This window comes from Giraffa tippelskirchi, chromosome 13 (assembly GCF_054371585.1).
Source record: "Giraffa tippelskirchi isolate mGirTip1 chromosome 13, T2T-mGirTip1v1.2.pri, whole genome shotgun sequence".
NCBI lineage: Eukaryota > Metazoa > Chordata > Mammalia > Artiodactyla > Giraffidae > Giraffa > Giraffa tippelskirchi.
Genome location: NC_137287.1, coordinates 100,138,779 through 100,165,523, shown reverse-complemented (window position 1 = coordinate 100,165,523; position 26,745 = coordinate 100,138,779). Strand labels below are relative to the sequence as shown.

Here is a 26,745-nt window from a genome sequence, read left to right as displayed (position 1 = left end):
ATTCATCTTTTAAAACAGGCTGGGGCAAAAGATACACTGGATGAGGCTGCTCTGGCCAAAACAAACAGTGGACATCTGCGTGCATGTCAGTGCTTTTCATAAGACACCAATCTGTCTTAAAACAGGCTGAGTATGAACTAACACTTCAAATATAATGTTAGGTGGATATGATGTATAGGTTCAAAGTACGTTAGATACAAGCTAATAAAAAGAGGGAAAGAAAAGAAATGTTACACATCATTTTCCATCAAGAAAAGGATTAGAGGATCTAGTAAAAAAAACAGAAGGTGTGCTCACAGCAGACCCATTGCAAACACCCTCTTCTCTATCCACCGTGGTTGACTTCAGTAGACGACAGTAAACCATAATTCAACAGAGTACTGGAGATTCAGAGATGACAAAGGCATGGTCCCCAGACTCCAAAGGCCCCCCAGGGAACAAAGACCTTCCCACACAGAACAACACACAAATTCCCTGTGACAAGAGCCATGGAGTTCAGGTATAAACAAAGCAGGGAGGAGACTGGCTCTGCTTGCAGAAGGAGGTGAAGGGAGGTGTTTCTCTAGGACAGAAGGGTATTTGAGCTGGGGTTTGAAGGTTGAGTAGGAGTCCACCACAGGGGAAGAGAGAGGGGATCTGGGAAAGGGAAAGAGACCATTCTGGATGAAGGGAAGAGCCTAGCAGTGGAAAAAGAAAGGCTTTTGCTGCCTTGGAGTGGCTTGGGGAGCCAGAGACTTCCCACGAAACCACCAAGCCCTGGTTGTGCAGCCACCGCAGAACTGGTTGGAAGCAGAAAGGTGAGAAAAAATAAACACAGTAAAACATGCCCAGAGAGATACCTTTATTGGCCCAGACATGAACAGGGGTACAAATGGAGGCAGGATGTTAGAGCATGACTACCCCAGTAAGCATTTTCATTAAGTGTTCCTTCTCCAGACATGCCTGGAATTTAGGGTTCTCCATTCAGTGTGCCATCTTGTCACTATGACTCAGTGAGACAGGCCACCCTGGGCCAGCCCAATTAGCCACCCAATCTCAATTTTCCATTCTCTAACACAGGACTCGGGGATGCTGGTTGAGAGAACATGACAGATGGGCCCCTCTGTCTGTGTCCGTTTCAAAATGTGAGAAGACTGGCTGATGGCGGCCGACAAGGAGTCTAGCCTTATTTGCAAAATGTGCACTTAAAAAAAAAGGAGGGAGAGAGAGAGAAAACTGTATCAATGTAGAACTTACATAATTGATAATTCTTGTGCTTCTCATTAGCCACCCTTCAATGAACAATAACTAAGTCTCTGCAAGGCCCTAAATGATTTGGGGGGAGACAAGAGTAAACCATCCATTAATGTATTATTTAAAGTGGCTTCATCCTTCTTGCTAACAGGCTTATAAATACTAATGCGAATTCTTAAATTGGGACTATTTCTAAAAGCTAGACCAAACAAACCCAACCCATCTGAAAAAGAAAGCGCATTCTTGATTCTTCACTGGCTTTGGGGGAGGGGGGAGAAGGACTGACCCCTGCACACTGCAGGTCCTTGTTGACTCAACTAAATTTCAACAGCAAGATGCTCTGGCAAACTTTCTCTGTATAAATGCCATTCTCTAACAAGACCCACACAGATTTATTAGCTCCTGTATGAGCGGATCCGTCCAATGCATAATGTTCTATATCACAAATCTTGGAGGGCTACTGATGGTTGTTACTAGCACTACAGGTTGGCTGAACAGACCGACCCAACTCACAAGACACCAGCCTTTCTACACCTTGCATACGTGGAAATTCCTCTTTGATTTGTGGCTTTAATCACGGCTTCCAAAACTGGTCATTATTTATGAGTCTGACTTTTACAATGACGGTCAAGGGGAAACACTGACTCGGGTTACCTGATAGGCAAGCCCTCTTTAGCTCCCAGCTGCCATGGGCTCCACGGTGATATTACACATCTCAATTTTCCTGCTGACCCACCTGGCTGGGGATAAAACTGGAGGAGGTGGGGGTGAGAGGGCCAGAGTCTACACAGCGTTAATGAGTGCAAGAGTGCTTCTGGAAAATGCAGTAATTTCCCCCCCAGACATGAGGCAGATTCGAAAAGGAAAAAAGGTTGGAAAAGAAAACCAACAGCCTCTGGGGTGAGTGTTATATGTGGGTGCGTGTGTGTGCTGAGTCACTTCAGTCGTGTCCAACTCTTTGTGACTCAATGAATTACAGCCCGCCAGGCTCCTCTGTCCGTGGGATTCTCCAGGCAAGAATACCAGAGAGGGTTGCCAAGATCTCCCCCAGGGGATCTTCCCAATCCAGGGATCCAACCTGAGTCTCTTATGTCTCCTGCACTGGCAGGAGAGTCTTAATCACTCGTGCCACCTAAGAAGCACTTGTATGTGTGTGGGGCTCTATTTTCTTGCTGCTCAAGACTTTGAGGCAATCAAGCAATGTGGGCCGACATTACACCACTTTTCTAATGACCACCTTGGCCAAGTTGCCAGGAGGGTCACCTTCCTCCTTCTGGAAAGAAGCACTCCTCTGAGGATGTGCTAGTTTGGGTGCACGTTTGGATGCACGAGTTCCATGCCTGTCTCACCTGCCTCGCTTGCTCTCCACCATCTTCCTCTTTGCATTGACCCCCTCCCCCCACCATGGCTATGCCCTCCCCTGTGTCTCCATCTTAAAAAGCAATGCTTTTCAGAAAAGTGTATAGATAGTAAGTGATCCACATGACAAACTTTTAAACTGAATATACTCAGCTCAGGAAAGAATCTTTCCAGCTTCTCCAAAACCTCCTGTCCCATGCTCCCTCCCACTTGCTGCCTTACGTGTGGGGGGTGGGGGCACACTCTCCTGCCTTCTACATCGGATCATGGAGACTGCTGTGCCATTTCTGTGCTCTGTGTAAATAGTCACACAGTCTCTACCTTCTGTGTATGGCTTCTTTCACCGACCACTACGTGATGTTCATCCGTATTACTGAGTGGAGCTGGAGATCACTCACTCTTAGAGCTGCATTGTCTTCTATCGTGTGAACAGAACCACAACTTTATAATCCATTGTCCTCAACGAGGACATTTGGGTGGGTTCTAGTTTTCAACTATTAAGAACAGTGCAACTATGACCCTGTCTTCTTTCCTTTTTTGGCTGTGCTGGGTCATTTTGGCAGGTAGAATCTTAAGTTTCAGCATGTGAACTCTTAGTTGTGGCATGTGGGATCTAGTTCCCTGATTAAGGATCCAACAGGGACCCCATGCATTGGGAGAGTGGAGTCTTAGCCGTTGGACCACCAGGGAAGTTCTGACCGTGACTTTTTGAAAACATGTGTTCACATTTTGTTGGGCAAATAACCAAACATGGAACTGTTGAGTCAATCTTTTTTTTTTCTTAAGGTTCTCAGAGTAGATATAAATAACGCAAATCTGTTCTGGGCTCTTCTAAGAAGAAAAGCAAGTGGCTTCAACCCCTCCAACCTCTCCAGCTGCTTCTTCTGGAAAGGGTCTGTTTTCCCTGCTAGACTGGGAGCTCCCAAAAGCAGTGATCATTCCTCAAAATGCCCAAAGGTCAGCCAGCATCTGGAATACAGTGGATGCTCAATGCACGACCACTGAGCTATAGGACTGCAGGCAACACTGCCTCAACCCCTGGAGCCTTCCCAGCTCATTCTGGTCTGGCTTCTGCTCCTTGGCTTCGCTGGAGAAGTTCTCACTGAGGTCATTCGCCCATGGCCCTCCTGGGCTTGAGCCAAATCAACCAGCACCTCCCGTCCGCGCCATCGCTACTCTCGCCTTCCCTCTAGGTGGGAACAGCTCTGGGATGGAGACCAAGGATTCTTCATCCCTCTTCCCCCAGCACCTCCCGCAGGCTGGTGCCTGGGAGGTGCCGGAGGAACATCTGTTACCTGGATGATTTTCCACACAGGGAAAGTGAGCACCTGCCCTCATCTCTAATTTTTTTTCCCCAATCAGGTTAAGGCTAAGTGATGTTCTGAAGCTCAGAATTGCTTTCTCTTTCATTAGCTAGACTTTGTTGCAGAAATTTCTGCTTAAAAAAAAAATCTTAATTTGTGGTGTAGAAAGCCATATAAAAGTCTCTTTTTAAACAGAGACGATCCCAGGGAATCTCTGCTGTTCATCTGTTTGTCTCACAGGAAATGGAAAATACAGAACAAGAGTAAAATGCATTACGATTATCAGACAGGAAGCAAGGCTGACTCGGCTTCCACCAGACTGACTCTTCTGTTCCTTGCCACCCTCATCCTGTTGGAAGGAGATAGGTACATGCTTCTAATCCCTAAACACCAACAGGAAAAGTGAGACATGAAGTCTGAGTGGCTTTTCGAGGGCTACCCAAGAGGGCAGGGCTTGTGCCAGCAGAAGTCAGCTCTTTGGACTGAGCCCCATGGGAAAGGCAGCCTCTGGGCTGGCTCAGCTAATCGATGGACTTTGGGGCTCTGATGGGACGAAATCAAGTTTCAGAGAAAGACAAATATCATATGATATAGCTTACAGGTGGAATCTTAAAAAAAATGACACAAACGAACTTATTTACAAGACAGAAACAGACTCACAGACTAGAAAACAAACTTATGGTTACCAAAGGGGAAGCGGGGAGGGATAAAGTAGGAGCTTGGGATTAACATATACACGCTACTATATATAAAATAGGTAACCAACCAACAAGGACCTACTGTATAGCACAGGGAACTATACTCAATATCTTGCAATAGCCTATAATGGGAAAGAATCTGAAAAAGAATACATATAAAATAAATATATAAAAGATTTATATACATATATAATATATGTATAACTGAATCACTTTGCTGTACACCTGAACCTAACACAACATTGTAAATTACACTTCAATTAAACCACCCCCTCAAAAAAAGGGGTAAAAATAGAATCAAGTTTGACTTAGAACAGAAGGCCAAATCCAGCCCACTGCCTGTGTTTGTAAATAAAACTTTATTACCAAACAACCATGTCCATTCATTTATGTATATCTGTGGGTGCTTCTTGGAGAAGGAAATGGCAACCCACTCCAGTATTCTTGCCTAGAGAATCCCACGGACCGAGGAGCCTGGTGGGCTGCTGTCCGTAGGGTGGCACAGAGTCGGACATGACTGAAGCGACTTAGCATGCATGCATGCATTGGAGAAGGAAATGGCAACCCACCCAGTATTCTTGCCTGGAGAATCCCAGGGACAGAAGAGCCTAGTGGGCTGCCGTCTGTCGGGTTGCACAGAGTCGGACATGACTGAAGCGACTTAGCAGCAGCAGCAGCAGCAGTGGGTACTACTAGCCTACAATGGCAGACTTGAGTGGTTGCATTAGGACTTCGAGTCAGTAAAGTCTAAAATGTTTACTGTCTGATCCTTTATGGGAGAAAAAAAAAATTGCCCATCTCTGATTTAGAGAACAACCTAATGGCTGGATTTCATTCTATTTCCCAACTGTTAATACACTCAAGTTCCTGTTCAAACTAGTTCACTCAACAGGGAGGATTTTACTTAAAAATTTTTTTGACAATCTTTGATTCAAGTTTATGTAATAGTTCAGAGAAAAAGTTCAATGGTTTGGTTTGGGGCTCAAATTAATATAGTTTCTCAAATTAATATCGGAGAAGGCAATGGCACCCCACTCCAGTACTCTTGCCTGGAAAATCCCATGGACGGAGGAGCCTGGTGGGCTGCCGTCTATGGGGTTGCACAGAGTCGGACACGACTGAAGCGACTTAGCAGCAGCAAATTAATATAGTTTCTCCGCTTGGTTGTGGTCCTTGAGCAGAACATTGTTACAAACCTGACCAAAGGGGGCAGGTGAAACAGAACGCTTCCTGCTCTAGAGGGTGCCTTTTATTCAAGCTTGAACATACTCCACTCCTATTACAAGAGTCTCTCTGTATTCCTCAAACTTAGCTAATCCTATTTCCAACAAAGAAACACACATCATTTGTTGGCACCTAGTTTTCTTCATCAACAGGAGTATACCTTTTCCCAACTTCTTTCATAGCTACCTCTTAAAAACTGAACATTTGGAAAGAAATGCACTGTCCCTCAAATACTAATAGTCTCCAAGTCTGTCTTTTGAAGCTAAATGTATCTTACAATAACATGGCAGCTGACTTCAGAACCGAAATCCAGCATTAAACTCTTCATATAGACGTTTGATCATATATGAAACTTTCATCTCATTTTTTAAAACTTTTTATTACGGAAATTTTCAAACACATGCAAAAATATAATACTATAATAACCCCCCACACCCTTACCAGCCAGTTTCAACAAGTATAAATAGTCTGCCAATTTTTCCCACTCATCTTTCTTTCCAACTTGTTGATTATTTATTGTTTGCTGCAGTATTTTAAAAGCAGACCTCACATATCATATCGTTTTACCCACAAATACCTGTTTGCTTCTGTTAAATAAAGTCCTTCTCCTTCAAACAAAACTGTGGCACCACTATCACGTCTGACAAGATTAATAATAATTCTTAATATAACCTAATACCTGGGTCAAGTTTAATTTTCCCCATTGTCTCAATAATGTCTTTTTATAGCTCATTTGTTCCACTAAGGATCCGAATATGACCATTTTTGTACTTTGTTGTATTTTGTTGACATGGCTCTTTATATCTGCAATAGAGTCCCCTCACTTTTTTTTTCACACACCACTAGTACACGTTTAAATTCTAATTAGTCAAGCAAGCCTTACCAGGAGTAACACCTCTTTAGCCCCACATGCTTTAATCAACCCAGCCAGTGACAGGCCTATAAGCCCTTGAGGCAGAGACATGTCCAGCTCCACCTTCCACATGCAATCTACCACCGGGACCACTGTGTCTGGCCATCCCACACACTTTTTGCTCTCAAGAGAAGGAATTTAGGTTGCTTCAGCAGGCTAATTCACTAAAATTAAGTCTTTTCCGTGCTTCGATGGCCCAAAGACTGAATGATTTTGAAAAAATATGGCAACCTTTCCTGATGGCTTCTTTTTGAAGTGAGCCAATTCAATCAAGAAATCACAAAGTAAATCAGACAAGCCTCGTAATCCATCTTGGTTACCAGTAACAACATTAATTGAACACCTAGATCATGGAGGACACTAGATTGTAAAAAGGATGACCAGTGTCCCTGCCCAAGGAGACTTAGAGCCTAGATGGAACGGCTATCCCATCATTTAGATCAAAAAAAAAAGTCCAAGGAGGACAACAGATGCAGAACCCACCCAAACCAACAAACTGTGCCCTACTATTAGCTTAAAAATATTTGTGAGGTTGATCTCTGTGATGGAATAAAAAGAGGAAGAGTCAGGACTAGTCAAACTAGTCCGATTGCTAGTTTTGCTAGTTCTACCATTTATGACCTATGCCATACTGAATAAGTTACTTAACCTCTCGATTCTGTTTCATTATTTGTAAAACAGGAACCATCCCGCCTACCACAGAGTAGCAGCCCTTAACACAGGAACAGAAAATCTTACATGAATGCCTAGCAGTAATGATGCAGTTAAAATAATAACAGTAATAAAATCATTGTATGTAATACTCTATACCAGGCACTGAGCTGTCTTTTTTTTTTTAACACTTTATTAATTAATTATTTGCCGGGTCTTAGTTGCAGCTCTTGGGATCTTCAATCTTTGATGAGGCATGTGTGATCTTTTTAGATGCGTCATGCAAACTCTTAGTTGGGTAATGTGAGATCTAGTTCCCTGACCAAGGATCGAACCCAGGCCCCCTGCATTGGGAGTGTGAGTCTTAGCCACTGGACCACCAAGGAAGTCCCTAAAACATTTTGTGTCTTCTGTTTCATCTAGTCCTCGTATTAGTCCTATGAAGCATCTCCAGTTCTCAGGTCTTCCAGATGAAGAAAGTGAACAAAGGTGAGTGATTGGCTCATGCTGACTCAACTAAAGACAGGAAGTGGGTCACCGGACCTCAGTGTTTTTGCTGTAATCACAGTGTAATGATGCCTCCCAAATACCATCACAGTAAAGTGTAAAGGTGGGACCCAGGCCAGCATAAATTACTTGGGGGGACAGGCCCTCCTATTATGGCTATTAATTAGACCAATTATATTGTAATTTCATAGACACAGCATCCTGAAGCCCCCACCTCTGCTCAATAAGGAAGCCCTGGGAGGCTCCCTGAGTGGCTCTACCCATGGCCTGAGTGTGTTCAGAGCCATGATGCTGGTTTCCTTCCTTACCGGGACAAGTCTTCAGCAGTCTCCTAAACAGTATTGAATGCATTCTTTATTATAAGTGTCACCTAAGATATGTACAAACAAAGTCAAAATCAGAATTATTTTCCTATATATCTCTTAATTCCTTTTTGTACACATATACAGAAAAGACAAAAGGAAGCTAGCTGCCAGAAGAGATCCAACTGCCTGCCACCACCACCCTTTGAAAGTCCAAGCTAGCCAAGTAGAAGCAAAGGGAGAACTGAGGCCCTGATCTACAGTTCCAGCACATTTCCTTGCCAACAGCCAGGTGAGGAAAGCCATTTTGAACCCTCCCATCTCCCCAGAGTTCCAGAGAACACTTGAGGCTTCTGTATCACCCAGTCAATGCACAGAATTGTTATGCTATTGATTTAAGCCACTAAGTGTTCAGGTAGTTTGTTAGATAACTAAAATAGCCAAAAACCAGCTTTTCCAGCCAGGCCAAATATTAAATCTATGAATGAGAGGTGCCTTAACAGCAGCTTACTGTTGTTTATCAAGAGCAATGTTACATTCCTTCCATTCAAAGACACCCATTGGCTGAAACATTTTGTAAACCCAGGACCCACATTGTACCTAGCTCCACAGTATTAAATAATTATCAATAATGATCACATCAATAATAATGGCAGGTAATATTTACTGCTTCTTATGTACAAGACTTCGTGCTAAACCTTTTATTTTTTATATGTTTACTTGGCTGTGCCAGATCTTAGTTGCAGCACACAGGATCTCTGATCTTCATCGAGGCATGCAGGACCTTCTAATTGCAGTATGCAGGATCCTGAGTTACGGCATGCAAACTCTCAGTTGTGGCATGTGAGATCTAGTTCCCCCACCAGGGATTAAACCTGGGCTCCCTGCATTAGAAGCACAGAGTCTTAGCCTCTGGACCACCAAAGTTCCTAAACCTTTTATTAGTTAACCTCTACTAAAGCCCTTTGAGGTGGACCATTATTACGTCCATTCTACAGATGAGGCCAGTGAAGCTCAGAGTGGTACAGTGACTTGGCCAGGATCATACAGCCAGTAAAGAGTGGCTCAGGACTTCACCCTCTGGGCATCTGACTCCAGAACCCATGGCTCCTAACCACTGGCCCCTTCAAGGGTCATTTTACTTTAATAAAGCTGCCTCCTTCTGAAAGAAATAATGTGTATAAATTGCACATATTTCTGAAAGAATAACATACACATATTTCTGCTGCTGCTGCTGCTAAGTCGCTTCAGTCGTGTCCAACTCTGTGCGACCCCATAGACGACAGCCCACCAGGCTCCGCCGTCCCTGGGATTCTCCAGGCAAGAATACTGGAGTGGGTTGCCATTTCCTTCTCCAGTGCATGAAAGGGAAAAGTGAAAGTGAAGTCGCTCAGTCGTGCCCGACTCTTAGCAACCCCATGGACTGTAGCCTACCAGGCTCCTCCGTCCATGGGATTTTCCAGGCAAGAGTACTGGAGTGGGGTGCCATTGCCTTCTCCGACACATATTTCTAAATGTGTATAAATAAATGTGCCTGACCTATGATATTTTCAGTAAACCCCAGTTCTTGTTAGTAGGAAACCTGTAGATGCAGAAGGAAAGAGCACAGTAAGCCCCGTTGATGTTGGTTTCTGTGATGGTTTGTACAGCTTCCTTCATCAGCAAGCATCCAGGGTTTGGTAATTATCTGTTTACAAGTTGGCTCTCTCCCTGGCCTATGAGAGCCGTCACAGTCTCAGGTTCATCTTTGTAGGTTCTGGGATCGGCACATGGCCTGGCCCAGAAACAGGAGGTCCTCAAGAAAAGTTTGCTGAATGGAAAAGAAATGCTTCATTCACCACCAGTGCGAACTTGCCTTAACAGGCACATCTCCTCCACCCATCAGTCCTTAAAGTGATTCTAAAGGAGAGGGCAGGAAGGTACAGGAGGGAGACCCATCCGAGACAGGCGGGTACCAGTGGGCTCCTCAGGATGAAATAGAGCTGGGCTTGTGGCCAGACACTGGAGAAGTCTGTGCGAGTCTGTGGCCGGCCACAAGGAGAGCCGGACCTCCCAAATTCCCCAGCATTCTGAAAAGTCCTGGGGGACAACTGGAGGCCCTGGCTGGAAGCCCCCCGACCCCGGAGGGGGCCACGCCTCCTCCCCACGGGAATCGCCAGGATGAACGAAGGACTATCCCTCCCGGGCCACCGCAGGAGGAGGAGGAAGAGAAAGAAAGTAACAGGAAGTCAGAAGTTTTCCAACAACAAAAATCCTCCCCACGGCGGGGAGGGCTCCTCGTCCTCGGCCGCCCCGCCCAGTGAGGAGGGACCGCCACAAGTGATCAACGCAATTGGGGGTCCCCCTATTCTGGCTCCAACACGAAGAGCACAGCCTGTAGATCCCACGCCCGCCTTCTGTGGACCCCTAATTCTGCGAGAAGTTCCCAGGAAGGGGCGGGATGCCCCAACTGTTACTTACAATCGTCTAAGTCATCCTGCAAGTCCACAAAGTACAGGGGCATCTCTTAAAACCAAGAGACACACAAGGAGTTATGAGGGGGCTGCGGCAGGTGGGCTCAGGGACGGGCGGGGGGGGTCCTCGGGCCTCGTGGGGTGGTTTCGGCTGAAGGGGAGGGGGCGCCCCAGGAGCTGGACCCCACTCACCCGCCATCTTGGGATGACCTGGAGGCGGGGCCGGAGCCCGAGGGGCGGGGCCTGATGAATAGGGGCGGGGCATATGGTTTAGTGTTCCGCCCCCGAGCCCGGGCCTCCCCGCGAGCCTCGCTGCGCCGGTCGGCCCCGCCCTCTCAGCGAAGGTGGCTGCCGAAGTGGGCGGGGAGGTCAGGTGACCCGGCCGGCGTCCCAAGATGGCGGCAGCGGTGGCGCCTGGGAACCCGCGGCACCGTCCGGGCTGCTGAGACGGGCCCCGCGCGGCTGGCGACGGACGGGCCGGGCCGCGGGCCAGCGAACGGGCGGCCGCCGCCTCTGCGCGCCCCGCGGCCGGGGCTAGGCCGTGCGGCGGCGGCGCCGGGGGATGCTCGTGCTGGGCCGGGCCTCTCCCTCCTCAACTTAGGGCGGCGGCGGGCCCGCGCCCCTGGCTCCCAGGCCATGGCGCTGAGGGAGCTCAAAGTGTGTCTGCTAGGGGTGAGTGGCGGCGGGCTGACCGGGAGGGCCGCGGGAGCCCGGGCGGGCCGCAGACCCGGGCGTGCCCACGTCCCCTCCGCCCCTTCCCCAAGACTGGGCGCGGGACACCGCCTACCTGCTCGGACCCTCACTTCGGCCCCCGGGGCCGTCCCGCCCACCTGGCCGCACCCTCCTGAAGGATTTGCTGTCGGTAGGGTTCACCCTTATCCTTCCCTGGTGCCCAGGGACTCTTCTGCCTCCCAAAGGGTGAAGAGTCCTCCCTGCCTCTCCATTGCTTCTGGGTTAAGAGCAGTCTTAAATAGTTTCCCCAGGTACTAGTTAGGAGTTGGCCAAGGCTTGCAAAGTAAGACTAGTAACAGGTCTTTATGTTTTACAAGCAGCGTTAGTCTGCTTTCCTGTCTGCTTGGTGTTTTTGAACTTGTGGAATACCCCTGACACTTCACGCAGATTTACCTTCCTGGGGCGGGAGTGGGTACGTTCAAATCAGAAAGCCCCCAAAACTGGTTTGAAGCTTCAGCTTTCTAACTTGTCAAGGCAACTGTTCGATTTCAGAGCATACTTTCTGAAGTTGATGTTCTCTTACCAGAGTTGCTGCTTTAAAGACTGAGGAAGATTTCAATAACTAGTCTTACCCCTTCCCAGATTGGGTGGGGCTGGGATGTATCAGGAATTACTCAGAAGTAGTTCAAGAGTTCACTCTTCATGTAGACTTGTTAGAGAGCAGTTGAGTTTGTCACTGCACACTAAGCAGAAACTTGGGGTCTTTCAGAAAATCCTCACATCTTTTGTAAACTCAGATATCCTCTCCTGCAATACATTTTGAAATCTTATAATTACTCCACTGAATTTTTATGAAAACTTCCTTTGTGTTTCTTCTAAAATTCACCTGTCCAGGATGATTTTTCCAAAATCCTGAACTTAGGGCACAACGCAGCTTTTGATATGTGCCAGCAAGTAACTTTTTCTTCTTCACCTCTCTCATTCTCTTTCAGGATACAGGTGTAGGTAAATCAAGTATTGTGTGGCGGTTCGTGGAAGACAGTTTTGATCCGAACATCAACCCAACAATAGGGTAAGAGATTATGTTTACTGAATATGCATCTAAAGGTGTACTGAAAAGTCCTTTCAAACAAAGGTGTGTTACAAGGGTAGGCATCCCTGTTCTAAACGCTAGTGAATTTGGAGACAGTGATTACCATCATCTCTAGAAGGACTTGAAACAGTAGAGCAAGGATTGATGTGTTTTAGAAAAATCGTCTTTTAACTTGTGAGGAGTGAAAACTTGGAAGTGAAAGTATGAATTAAAGTTTTACTTATTAGAATATATAATAGAGCCTTTGATCTGTGAATAGGAACAGCAAATTTCACCTTGAAATAAGGCAGAAGAAAATAGGTCTTAAATGCTTTTTTCCCGGCATGTCAACTAAAAGATACTTTAGATGGCTTTAGCTCTTCCTGAAAAATAGTTTGGAGTCTGAACCCTTCTCACACATTTCAGCACCATGGCTGCACATTCCAGTAGCAGTGATGAATTAACAGAGTAATATCAAAATGTAAGCCTTTTGGGGGTATCTGGTTCATAGGAAAAGTGAAATTGACTGGCTATAGGTTTTTGACCCTAAACTTTTCAGGCTGTTTAAATATCGTACTGTTAATACTTCCTCTGTAAGAAGTTGTGTTTCATGTCTTATGATTCTCTTGTTAGGCTTGTAAAACTAGGTAGCTGCTATGCAAAGCCTCACCCAAATGGTTGTTTCCACTTAAAGAAAAATTCTCTTCTGCTTAATCGGGAAATAATTCACAGCATGCGCGTCCACATTTGAAGGTATCAAGATGAAACCACCACTGACTTCCTGAAATTAAAGTGACTTTGAATGTTCTTCAGGAAAGGACTGGGCGTGTCTGCACGTTTAATGTGTGAACTCATCTTCCTCTAGGCCTGCCTGTCACTACCTGCATGGGAAAGTGAAGGGACAGGAAGTGACAGTAGGCCCTGCTGCTGACTCAGGGAGTGACACACCTCACACAATTCAGCGCCCCAAACCCCACCACCAGCTTAGTTAGAGGTGCTGCCTCACCAGAGAAGAGGGGAGGCTGAGGGTCTCTCTGGCGCTCACGCAGAGGTCTGTGGCCCTGTCCTGGGCGGCCAGTCCCCAAGCCCGGCTATCTTCCCTGTTTAGTCTGGGTGAATGTCTCACAGGCGAGAGCGATATGAGGCTTTCCCATCATCTCCTCCACCCTCCCCTGTTTCTCTGTCTTTGGCACGTGTCTTCCTCCTTCATGATCAACCCCTCGCACGCCTGAGCTCAGGAGCACCCCCGACTCCTTCCCCAGCCCTGCCTGCAGACCTGCTCCCCTTAGACAGGGCCATTCCCCAGGGCTGGACAAACTGGGGGCTCTGGAACAAGAGCTTACTGCTTCTTCAGCCCTCTGCCAACCATCCCACCCCCTTCGCTCTGCTAAAACCACCTTCCCTCAGGACCTGCTTCCGACTCACTGACAAAGCCATGGGCTGTTTCCTTTCATTATTTGCTCATCCAATGCCGGCTGTATACCAGATGCTGACCTGGGTGCTGGTAATTCAGAGCAGAACTCAGCAGACCCTGGCCTTTTGGCCCACCTCTCAATTCAAAGATAAAGCATTACTGTGACACAGCACACCTGTTCATTTATATGTGGTCTCCACTGCTTTCCAGCTCAAGGGCAGAGTTGAATAGCTGTGACTGAGACCGCGTGGCTCACAAAGCCCAGAGTATTTACTCTTCGGAGCTTTTCAGGAAAAGTTGACCAGCCCGTCCTGCACTCAGGTACCTGCCAAGAAGGAGACAGACATACTGTGTAACCAAAGCTCAGGAAGTGAGTTATTTGGCCATTTTCTGCGCTCCGAAGGAGGAATGTGGAGGCCCAGCGAGAGCATGTAGCCAGGGCCTCACCCCGGCCCTGGGCTCTGCCAGGTCTGAAGGTGCCTCATGGTGAAATCACGTGTGAGGCACTTGGAAGCCCTGACATCTCAATGTTGATAAATGAGTGGATTATATTTCAGAAGATAGTTTAGAGACAGAAGTTTTTGAAGAGTGGAAGGTAGCTATTGGTGATGTTGAGGGCAGTGAGTAGCATGGGGGACCGGGCATGTTGGACGGGCAGCCCAGAGGCTGGCCAGGCAGCAGGCCCAGGCCACGGGTGTTCTTTCTCTCCCTGTGTCCTTCCATGCTCTTCAGTCTTCTGCCTGCCCTTCCTGCTCTGCTGAGTAAACACCCGTAGGTCTTCCTCATGCATCCTGCCCGGCTCCTCTGTGCCTTTCCCAAACATATAGGGGCTCTGCATATCCATGACTAAGCTCAGGAGCTCCCCATCAGAGGCCTGGCCCTCTGCTCCTCTTTCCATGGACCTTGTGGTAGAGAAAAGGACCAACATGTCCTCAGGTACTCAAGCCAGAACCGTGGGCATCCTTTCTAGATCCCCCTCCTACTGTCCCTTCTCCTCCTTGAAGCCAACATGAGTCATTCGCTCCTGTCCAGGACTCCTGAATATCCTTCCATCCCTGTTGCTTTATTGACTTCTAGATCTTCATCTTCCCTGGTGGTGGTCCAGACATGGACACTGCCGCCTGCCAGCTGGTTAACTCTGAATCTGTTTCCCCATCAGCAAAATCGTAGTAATAACTGGCACCAACTCTGTGTGAGATACTCCTTTTCAAATGTTCAGCTAAGTGCCAGGGACACTGGGGCTCAATACATGATAGCGTTGTTTTTAAAATATTTAGATCTTATTAAAACCTTTCAAAATGACTTTTACCAGAGTAATGTGTGTGTGGTTTTTTTCTGTAATAGCGAGGCTTATAAGTTAACAAACAGTTCCCTGGTCCACTCTGACTCACTCCCTAGAGGCATCTACTTTTGTGATGGTTTTAGCTGTTTTTTTCTGATCTTGCCTCCAGATTTTTTCGTTAACATGCATATACTGCTAATTCTTGATCCCTTCTCTTCTCCCTCATCCCATCCCCCAGTTTTAGGCATTATCTAGTGCTTGTTTTCTTGGGAGATGGGAACTTAGTAATCCTGCTTCTCTTGCCATCCTCCCGTGTTTCCATTAAAGCTCTACCACTGAGCAGCAATGTAGCGTTTAGACTGCAAGGTCTCCAGCCAGTCTAGCTGCCTTCACATCCCAGGTCTACCACGTAGTTGCTCTGTGGCCTTGAGCAAAATATTTAACCTCTTTGTGACTAAATTTGCACACTTGGGATAATTAGTTGTATCTAATTATAGAGTTGTGAAAATCAAGTTAAAATACATAAAAATTACTTGGAATAGTACTTGGCATATGGTAAGCGTTTGTTATTTCTTAGCAACTGATATTTTTTGATAAACTTCTAACATAGTTTTTTCAAACTGTATCTAAATGGATTTGACTGTATTTAAACTGTATAAAAATTAAACTGTATTTAAATTTTAGTAGATATTGTTTTGTATCTGCTTATTTTATTCATACTTTGTGAGGTTCATCTGTGTCATTTCATGTCAGTCAGTCAGTCAGTTCAGTCTCTCAGTCGTGTCCGACTCTTTGCGACCCCATGAATTGCAGCACGCCAGGCCTCCCTGTCCATCACCAACTCCTGGAGTTTACCCAAACCCATGTCCATCGAGTCAGTGATGCCATCCAGCCATCTCATCCTCTGTCGTCCCCTTCTCCTCCTGCCCCCAATCCTTCCCAGCATTAGGGTCTTTTCCAATGAGTCAACTCTTCGCATGAGGTGGCCAAAGTATTGGAGTTTCAGCTTCAACATCAGTCCTTCCATTGAACACCCAGGACTGATCGCCTTTAGGATGGACTGGTTGGATCTCCTTGCAGTCCAAGGGACTCTCAAGAGTCTTCTCCAACACCACAGTTCAAAAACATCAGTTCTTCGGCACTCAGCTTTCTTCACCGTCCAACTCTCACATCCATACATGACCACTGGAAAAACCATAGCCTTGACTAGATGGACCTTTGTTGGCAAAGTAATATCTCTGCTTTTAAATATGCTATCTAGGTTGGTCATAACCTTCCTTCCAAGGAGTTAGCGTCTTTTAATTTCATGGCTGCAATCACCATCAGCAGTGATTTTGGAGCCCCCCAAAATAAAGTCTGCCACTGTTTCCACTGTTTCCCCATCTATTTGCCATGAAGTGATGGGACCAGATGCCATGATCTTAGTTTTCTGAAAGTTGAGCTTTGATAGTTTATTCTTTTTCATCTCTGTACAGTAAGTATCCCATTGGATAAATACACCACAGTTTATTCTACTGTCAGAAGTGTGGTTGTTTCTTGTCAGGGTTTGGGAATTGACAGAATTCCTGGCTCAGAAGGAATATGTATCTTAACTCTAGTAGATGTCTGCTGAAGTATTGTGTCAGTTTATGTTCCTGCCAGCCGTGTTTGGGAGTTCCGGTTGCTTCATATCCCCTACAACATTTGGTGTCATCAGTCTCAGATATTAGCTGTGTTGGAGGATTGGTAGTAGTGCCTTATTCTGGTTTTAATTCCTGTTTCCTGTATGACTACAGCTACTGAACACATTTTCATATCTTTATTGGTCATCTGGATACGTTGCCTGTTTGAGAATCTTGTTAATTTTTCTATTGAGTTGTCAGTCATATTCTCATTGACTTATGGGTGTTATATATGTATTCTAGATATTGTAGATTCTGTAGTCATTTGTTGCTTCTGACTATCGCAGATACTTTCTCACACTCTGTGACTATCCTTTTTACTCTCTGGATCTTTTAATGAAGGATTGTTACTTTTAATGTATCCATTTGATCAGTCTTTCAATGAAAGATATTGTGTTAGTGCTTTTTATGTCCTTTTAATAAACTTTGATTTACCAAAGTCATGAAAATACATTCCTGTCATCCTACAGAAATTTTGTTTTGCTTTTCAGATTTAGATTTAATTTTTACCTAGAATTAATTTCTGTATGAGATGTAAAAGTAAGTTGTGGGGGGTTGACTTTTTTCTTTTAATTCCAGCCGAGATTTACATCTCACTTTTTTTTTTTCAGATTATCCATAATTCACTGTTGTGTACTGAGCTGTGATTGTCATAAATTGATCATCTGTATTTATAGTGCACTTTTTATGGATTTTTTTTTATTGTATCCCATTGATCTGTGTTTTAATTCTTTTATAATTTTATTTTTGACTGTGCTGGATCTTCGTTGCTGCCCGGGCTTTTCTCTAGTTCCAGCAGGCAAGGATTACTCTCTAGTTGAGATGCACAGGCTCGCATTGCAGTGGCTTCTCTTGTTGTGGAGCACAGGCTCTGGGGTGTGTGGGCTTCAGTAGTTGCACTGCATGGGCGCATTAGTTGCCGCTCCCTGGCTGTAGAACACAGGCTGAGTAGTTGTGGTGCACGGGCTTAGTTGCTCTGCAGCATGTGGGATCTTCCCTGACCAGGGATGGAACTCATATCTCCTGCATTGGCTGGCAGAGTCTTACCTGCTGAGCCACCAGGTAAGCCCCGATCTGTATTTTTAATTGACTTTACTAAAGTATAGTTTACATGCAATAAAATGCACCCATTTTTAGTGAACATTTTGATGAATTCTGACAAATAGGAGAAGGAAATGGCAACCCACTCCAGTATTCTTGTCTGGAGAATCTCATGGACAGAAGAGCCTGGCTGGCTACAGTCCATAGGGTCACAGAGTTGGACACGACTGAAGCAACCTACCATGCGTGCACATGTATACTTTTATGTGTACATCTGTGAGCTCATCACTACAATCAAGATGTAGAACACTTCCATCACTCCAATCTGTCCCCCTTTGCCCCAACCTGTATTTATCCCAGTCCCTACCACGGGCTGCAGGCAACCACTGATAAGCTTTCTGTCTCTACAGATTATATGGAATTTTAAAGTTTCAGTTGTTTGTTCCTCACGTGCAAACATAAAGTTGACCTTGTATCATGTGACTTTGCTAAATTCAATTAGTTCAGACATCTTTCTAATAGATTCCTTGAGATTTTCTTAGGTGTACCATCATGTCATCTGTAACAGGCAGTTTTCTTTCCTTCTTTCCAATCTACGTGTGTTTTATTTCTTTTACTTGCCCTGTCACATGAGCTAAGACCTCCAGTACTTAAGAGAAGTGGTAACAGCCAACATCCTTCCCTCATTCCTAATCTTGAGGGGAAAGTATTTGTTTGGTCTTTTCCATTAAGCTGGATGTCTAGGCTCTTAGGTTTTTTTATAGGTGCCTACTATCCGGTTGAGAATATTCTCTTCTATCCCTAAATAAATGAGAATTTTTTTTTTTTCCAAGGATTGTGTGAATTTTTATCTTTTGAACTGTTCTTAACACTTTTTCGTTTTCAGTCTCAAAATAGTGAATGATAACAATCGATACTAAAATAACAAAGTGATGTTGCATTCCTCAGATAAATTTCAATTGGTTATTATGCATTTTTTAATATACAACTGAATTGGATTTACTAAAATTTTTGCTAAGAGTTTTTGCCTCCATGTTCATGACTGATATTGATCTGTAGTTTTCTGTAATAATACCTTTCTCTAGTTTTCGTATCAGGACCTCATAAAATAAGTTAGGAAGTACTTTTTCCTCCTCTGTTTTTTGGAAGATTGCATGTAGAATTGGTATTATTTCTTCCTTAAAGGTTTGGTATAATTCGCAAGTGAAGCCATCTGAGCAAGGAGTTGTGTCAGCAAAATTTAGCTACCACTTCAGTTCCTTCAATAGTTACAGGCCTATTCATTTCTTCCTGAGTAAGCTTTGGTATTAATAGTTTGTGTCTTGCAAAGAATTTGTCCATTGTATCTGCCTTTTAATTTATTGGCATGAAGTTGTTCATAATATTCCTCTACTATCATTTTAATGTCATTAGAATCTGTCTAGTAATTTTAATGGTCTTCTCAAAGAACCAGTTTTTTATTTTATTAATGTTTCATTGTTTTTTCCCACTTTTCTGTTTCGTTGATTTTTGCTTTTATCTTCATTTTTTCCCTTCCTTTTCTTATTTTGACTTAATTTCTTCTTTTGTAGTTTTTTTAAAGTGGAAGTTTAGAATATTGACTTTTAAGGCTTTTTACATATATGCAATTAGAACTATAAATTTGTCTATAAGTCCTGGTTTGGGTGAAATATAGGTTTTGATGATTGTGTTTTCATTTTCATTTAGTTCAAAGTATTTCTTTCCCTTGTGACTTACTAGTTGTTTGGAAGTATGTTTTCTAACTTCCAATTATTTGGGGATTTTCCATAAATTTTCAACTAGTATGATTCGTGGTTTAAATCCATTGTGATCAGAGGACATACTCATTAAAGTATTTCAGACCTTTATACATTTAACACTTATTTTATGACCTAGCATGTGGTCTTCATGAATGTTCCATGTTTAGCAGAAAAGAATGTGTTCCGCTGCTGTTGTGTGTTCTGTAAATGTTAAACAGTCAGCTTGACTAATAGCACTGTTCCTTTCCTCTGTCTACTTAACTGATTTTTTTCCCCCTCATTTGCAGTGAAAAGAGTGTTTGAAATCCAACCCTAATTGAAGATTTGTCTAGTTCTGTTTTTAGTTTAATCAATTTTGGTTGATATGTCTTGAAGCTCTTACTGTTGAGCATATCTATTAATACATTGTTATTGTCTTTATTCTTGATAGCGTGACCCCTTTGCTATCATGAAATGTCCCTCTTTTTCCATGGTAACAGTCCTGATTCTGAATTTTTCTCGGTCTTATATGAATGCACGCTCTTCAGCTCTGTGTTGATTAGTGTTTGCGTACCTTTTCCCATCCATTTATGTTTAACCTATTTCTATCTTTATATCTAAAGTGAGTTTCTGCAGACAGCGTTATGGGTTTCGAGTTTTAATTGGAGTAATTGCACCAGCTATCTGATACAGTTGTAGATAGCTGCATGTGGCTATCTGAGCTTGGTAAAATTTTAAATTGAGTTCCTTGGTCACACTAGCTACCATTCAAGTTCTCCTTGTAGAAGGCTCTGTTGTATGGTACTGGTTTAGACCACTTTTATTTTTTATAACTATCAATATGGTTAAATCTACCATCTTGCTGTATTTTTCTACTTGCCCTTTATTAATGGTTCCATTTTATCTCTGCTACTGGCTTTTTAGCTGTACCTCTTCTAAGTTTTAGTGGTTGTGTTTTGATTTACAATATACTTCTTTATCAGTCTTCCTTCAAATAATAGACAGTTTTACTTATAGTATAAGAACCTTACAGGAGTATACTTTCATTTCTCCTCGCTGATCCGTAGTGTTATTATTGTCATATATTTTGCTTCTGCATCTTATAAAATCCACAGTACAGTTGTTATTTTTTTTTTTGCCTTAGTGATCTTTGAAAGAAACTATTAGTCCTTTTTTTGGGGTCCTTGTGCCAGTGTCACAGTTTCTTAATTCCCCTGTCTGTGTAATAAGTCTCTCTGTCCAGTGGCATGAGTACTTCTGTGCTATTCTTCAATAATTTCTTGGCTATTCTTGGCTATTCTTGGCCTGTTACATTTCCATGTCGAACTTTATTGTTATCTTTTTTCACACCAACACACTAATTCCCATTGTGTTTTTGATTGATGTTTCATTGAATTTATAGATTGGTTTGGAGAGAAATGACATCTATATGATATTGTATCTCTAATATATGAACATAGAAATGTATTCTTCCATTTGTTTGGCTTTTTTTATTTTTCCTGAGCATTTTTTCTGCTTTTCTGTTTAGTGGACTAGTACATCTTTTGTCAGATTTTATTCAACTGGTTTGATGTTTCAGTGTAGTATTCTGCTGTTTTTGTGCTAAATGGTATTGCTTTGAAATCTTTATTTCTAATCCTTAAACTTCTTGTATCTTTTATTGAGTTGAGTAGGATCTCTAGTTCAGTTTTGAATAGAAATGATCATACTGGATGGAGAAGGAAATGGCACCCCACTCCAGTACTCTTGCCTGGTGAGCCCCGTGGATGGAGAAGCCTGGTAGGCTGCAGTCCATGGGGTCGCAAAGAGTCGGACACAACTGAGCAACTTCACTTCCACTTTTCACTTTCATGCATTGGAGAAGGAAATGGCAACCCACTCCAGTGTTCTTGCCTGGAGAATCCCAGGGATGGTGGAGCCTGGTGGGCTGCCGTCTCTGGGGTTGCACAGAGTCAGACACAACTGAAGCGACTTAGCAGCAGCAGCAGCAGATCATACTGGATGTTCTAATCTTAGCAGGAAAGCTTTTGCTGTTATGCCACTAAATATGTTTGCTGTAGGGTCTTTGTACACACAGCTTAGCATATTACAGAGTGTCTTTTTTTATCATATGCTGGAGTTTTTTGTTGTTTTTTTTTTTTAAGTGTGAAGTGTGAATGAAGATTTTTATTCATTTATTGGCTTGATTGTGTAATTATTCTTTTATACTATTAATGTGGTAAATTGTTGAATTTTCATGGAATAAATCCACTTATATTGTGGTATATTATTCTTTTTGCATATCACTGGCTTTAGTTTACTCTTTTTTAGAACTTCCATGTATGTTTATGTAATATCCCTTTCTGTAATGTACATGTCAGGTTTGGTATGAAAGTTTTGCTTCCCTGATGAAACTATTAATAGTTGAGAAGCTCTTTTTTGGAAGAGTTTGTAAAAAAAAAAAAAATTGCTCCTATGACTTTTTTAAATGATTAGTAAAATGCATGTGGGCTTTGAGTTGTCCTTGTGTAATAGGGTTTAAGAAGTCAATTTCGTTCATAATTGTAAGGTTATTCATTTTCAGGTTTTCTATTTCTTGCATTGATTTTGATAGATTGTGGTTTGTTTAAGGATTTTGACTATTTTTATAAACTTCCCCAGTTTATTGGCAAAAAGATGTTAAGACTTTATTCTGTTTACATTTTACGCATATCCCTTTTGCATTTCTGATACTGGTTTTGCCTTTGATGAACTCTGCAGTCTTTCTACTTTATTTCATTAATTCATGCTCCTATTCTTCATAGTTTCTGTCCTTTTCAACATGCTAATTTTTCTAACTTCTTGAGATAGATAGTTATATAATTGATTTTCACTCCTTACTTTCAGTTGCATTCCTTGTTTTAAAACCTTAGTCATGGCTTTTACCAGATCAGACAAGTTTTTATAAAATATCATTTCAGTCATTCATTTCAGAATATTTTCAAGTTTCTATTATGATTTCATCTTTGATCCAAACATCATTTAGATGTATTTGTTGATTTCCAAATATAGGGAAAATTTCTAGTTAATATTTTTAGTGATTCCTGCATAATTGTATTGAGATTAGCAAACATTTGAATCCTTTATTACTGATATAATTTGCAATTTACCTGGCATATGTTGATTTTGGTGTTTCACATGTGTTTGAAAAGATTGTATACTTTATCTGTTTTGCAGCTGCGTTAAGTACTTAACAAATCTAGAGCCCTATATTTTACTGCAATACAAACCTTCTACCATCTGAACTGTAGTCTTTAGCTCTGGCAATGCACTTTGCTTTGAGGTCTAATTGTGACTGTTGATATAGCAGCAGTATTTCCTTTGGTCAGTATTTGCTTGGTGCATCTTTGTTTCTTTTTGTTTTTTAACCTTTCTGTATCTTTTTACTTAAGGTGGTTTTCTTATAAGCAGCTTATTTAAGATTTGAATTTGATAATATATATTCCATATAACCACCCCTAATCAAGATCCAGAGATTTCCATCATCTCAGAAGTTTGTTTCTGTGAGTCCCACTCCCCATAAGTGGCAACTGTGCTGACTTTGGTCACTGGGGATTAATTTGCCTGTTCTTGAATTTCACGTAAATGAAATAATACAGAATACACTCTTTGGTGTCCTATTTCTTCCCCATAAAACAATGTTTTGGAGATCCAGCCATATTGTTGTATATATCGTAATCTTTAATTGGTGACTGTTTTCTCTTATGTGAATAGGTAACAGTTTGTTTACCCATTCTCCTGGTTATGGATGTCCAGGTTGTTTCCAGTTTGGGGCTATTATGAATATAGATACTGTGAACATTCTTTTACAACTCTTTTTGTAGTCGTAGGTTTTCATTTCCTTTGGGTAAATAGGAGTAGAATTTCTAGTTCATAGGAAAGGTGCATTTATGCAACTTAGTACGAAGTTGCCAACTTTGTTGTATCATTTTACCCTCCCACCTGCAGGGTACAGAAGTCCAGTTGCCTTACATCCTCAGCAGTACTTGTCTTTTTAACTTCGGTTTTTCTAGTGGATATAAAATGGTATCTCATTGTGCTTTTAATCTGCATTTCCCAGATGACTACTAATATTAAGCATCTTTGCATGTGTTTCTTTGTCCTTCACTATGAAGTCACTACTCAGGTCATTTGCCCATTTTTCTTAGAGTTATTTATTGCGAATATTTTCTTGCATTCCATGGCTTGCCTTTTCATTTTCTTAATAATGTCTTCTAGTGAGGAGTTTTAATTTTAATGAAGTTCATGTTGTCAGTTTGTCTTCCTGGGTTCTTGCTTTTTTTGGTCCTCTAAGTAAGCACTGCTTGCCCTAAGTTCTCAAAGATGTTCTCCTATGTTTTCATAATAGTTTTAGCTTTACTTTTAGTTCTTTGATCCATCTCAAGTTAATTTTTCTGTATTCTGTGAAGTAGAGGTAAGATTCATTATTTTCTGATGTGATTATCCAGTTGTCCCAGCATCATTTGTTGAAAGCCTTTCTTTCCCCATTGAGTACCCTTGGCATCTTAATAAATATTATAAATATTATAAATATTGAGTCTTCTGATCCGTGAACATGGTGTCTTTCTCCATTTACTTAGGTCTCCTTTAGTTTGTCTCCGCATTGTTTTGTATTCAGTGCAGGAGTCTTAAAAAAGTATTTTTGTTGAAAAATCTTCCTAAGTATTAATGTTTTTTAAACTATTGTAAATGGAATTGTAATATTTTTATCTTATTTGCAGTTTTTTGTAGAAATACCATTGAATTTCACGTGTTTACTTGTATAGTTTAATACTGTTAAGTTCACTTTTTTCTGATAACTGTTTTGTAGAGTCCTTACAATTTTTCACATACATGATTATGTTGTCTGAGAAGAAAGTCAGTTTGACTTCTTCTTTTCCTTTTAATTTTTTCAATACCTTGCTGCATTGTCTAGAACCTCCCACCATATTAAATAAAACCAGTGACCAATATCCTTGCCTTTTCCCAGTCTTAGTGAGAAAGCGTTTAACATTATACCCTTAAGTATGATGTCTGCTGTAGGGTGCTCATTGTTAAGATAAGAAAGCTTTCTTCTTTTTCTGGTTTGCTGAAAGTTTCTTTTTTTTTTTTTTAAATCAAGAATGGGTCTTGAATTTTATCTTAATACTTTTCTGCATCTTTTTAGATGATATTACGGTTTCTTACCACCATTTTTCTATGAATGTGGTGGATAACTGTGCTCATTATCAATTGCTAAGTAACTAATTATCCCAATACTTAGCCACTTGAAACAACAAACTTTACTCCACATTTTCTGTGGATCAGGAATCAGAGTGGCTTATCTGGCATGGTTCTTACTCAGGGCCTTTTGTGGTGTTGCAGTCAGGATGCCCCAGTCAAATCAGAGCTGCAGTCATTTGAAAGTTTGGCTGGGGTTGCAGGATCTGCTTCCAAGATGGCGCACTCACATGGCTGTTGGCTGGAGGCCTCAGTTTCTGAAATCTTCACCATGTGGGCCTCTCCAATGGGCTGCATGAGTGTCCTCACAACAGGGCAGCTAACTTTCCCCAGGACAAGTGACCCAGGAGAGAGCAAAGAAGAATCTGAGGTATTTTTATGACCCCTTGGAAGAAAGTTACTAAGCCCATTCCAAACTCACAGGGTACGGAATTAAGCTCCAGTCTTGAAGGAGTATCAAAAGGCAAAAAATGAACATACTTTATTATAACTACAAGAATCACATTAATTGAATTTAATTTACATTAATCATTATTACTGTATAATCATATCATGTGTAAACATTAGACAAACTCAGATTGAGAAACTGTTCACAAAATGACAGGTGTATAATCCTCAAAAGTCTCAAAATTTAAAAAGTCAAAGAAAGACTGAAAAGTGGACCCAGACTGAAGGAGACTCAAGAGGCATAACAACTAAATACAGCATGTGTTTTGAACCACAAAGGATATTATTAGAACAATTGGTAAAACTCAAATGGTCTCTGAGGACTAGATGGTAGTAATGTGTTGGTGTTAATTTCGCTGTTTTGATTATCTTATTCTGCTTATGTTTGTAGGAAAGATAATCTTGTTTGTAGGAAACGTCCTCTAATGTTCAGAGGTAATGAGGCAACTTACTCTGAAATGGCTCAGGATAAGTAAATTCTGTATTTGTAACTTTTCTCTAAATTGGAGACTGTTTCAATGTTTTTTAATGATGGCTATTTTACTGTAAATAAAGGCATTAAGAGACAACCAACTGTTATCTCCCTAATGTCATTAAAAGACAACTGATTGCTTGGTATAAAAGAGTGTAACATTGAGCTGTTGATGCCCTCATGCCGGCTCCGTGAGCCTGGGCCACCCCACCCCTTGGCCACATGTACCTCCCTGCTTGGCCCACCTAACAGTGACTTTGAGATTGAGTAATTATTCAGGGTAGGAAAAAAAAAAGGAAATGTAAAACTCATTTCATTTTATTTGACACATATATTACCTGTTTCCATGTCCCTTCATTCCTTCCTAGAGTTGACTTTTTATCTGATGTCATTTCCCTTCGGCCTAAAGAACTGTTTCAGCATTTCATGTATTCTCAGGGCTACTGGTAACATATCCCTCAGTTTTTGTTGCTCTGAAAAGGTCTGTACTGCATTCTCACTTTTAAAGGATATTTTTGCTAGGTAAAGATTTCTGGAGTTTCCCCCCTTTTTGTATTTTGTTTTGTACAGCATAATGATTTGATATTGGAAGGTATTGTGAAGTGGTTACATAATAACTTTAGTTAACATCCAGTCACCACACATTGTTAGAAATTTTTTTTCTTGGGATGAGAACATTCAAGATTTACTCAGCAACTTTCAAATATGCAGTATAGTATTATTAGCTGTAGTCACCATGCTGTATATTACATGGGTGAAGTGAGTGAAGGTGTCAGAGGTACCAACTTCCAGTTATATAATAATTAAGTCCTGGAGGTGTAATGTACAGGTGTTTTTCTTCTAGCATTTTGAAAATGGTATTCTGCTGTGCTCTGGCCTCCATGGTTTGTGCTGAGTGGCCTGTCATCATCCTTAGCATTGTTCCTCTGTATGTAACACATCTTTTTATTACCTGGCTGCTTTAAGATCTCTATTTTTTTTAAATTAATTTTTGGTACAGTATAGTTGTTTACAATGTTGTGTTATTTTCTGCTTTACAGCAAAGTGAATCAGTTATACATATGCATATATCCACTCTTTTAAG

The 26,745-nt window shown here is 42.2% G+C and overlaps 2 protein-coding genes across 6 annotated transcripts in view; one reads left to right on the top strand and one right to left on the bottom strand.

Annotated features, from left to right (window-relative positions):
• LOC145533266 (putative serine/threonine-protein phosphatase 4 regulatory subunit 1-like) overlaps positions 1-10,868 on the bottom strand; it is a 74,366-nt gene extending 63,498 nt beyond the window's left edge. Inside the window, exons 1-2 of one of the 3 annotated variants that reach the window (XR_014073959.1) lie at positions 10,837-10,868; positions 10,652-10,696 (exon numbers count right to left, since the gene is read on the bottom strand). The gene's annotated coding sequence lies outside the window, so the exon portion shown is untranslated. Of the gene's footprint in view, positions 1-10,651 lie in introns of all 3 variants that reach the window. The other 2 variants (XR_014073960.1, XM_081560344.1) reach the window with 2 other exon arrangements.
• Positions 10,869-10,883: 15 nt separating this feature from the next.
• Positions 10,884-26,745, top strand: part of RAB22A (RAB22A, member RAS oncogene family) — a 50,705-nt gene continuing 34,843 nt past the window's right edge. For all 3 annotated transcript variants that reach the window (XR_014073955.1, XM_081560342.1, XM_081560343.1), the window contains exons 1-2: positions 10,884-11,316; positions 12,309-12,388. Coding sequence is in view for 2 of the 3 variants with exons in the window: in XM_081560342.1 (XP_081416468.1) it covers positions 10,891-11,316; positions 12,309-12,388 (506 nt within the window). In the remaining variant the exon portion in view is untranslated. The remainder of the gene's footprint in view (positions 11,317-12,308; positions 12,389-26,745) is intronic.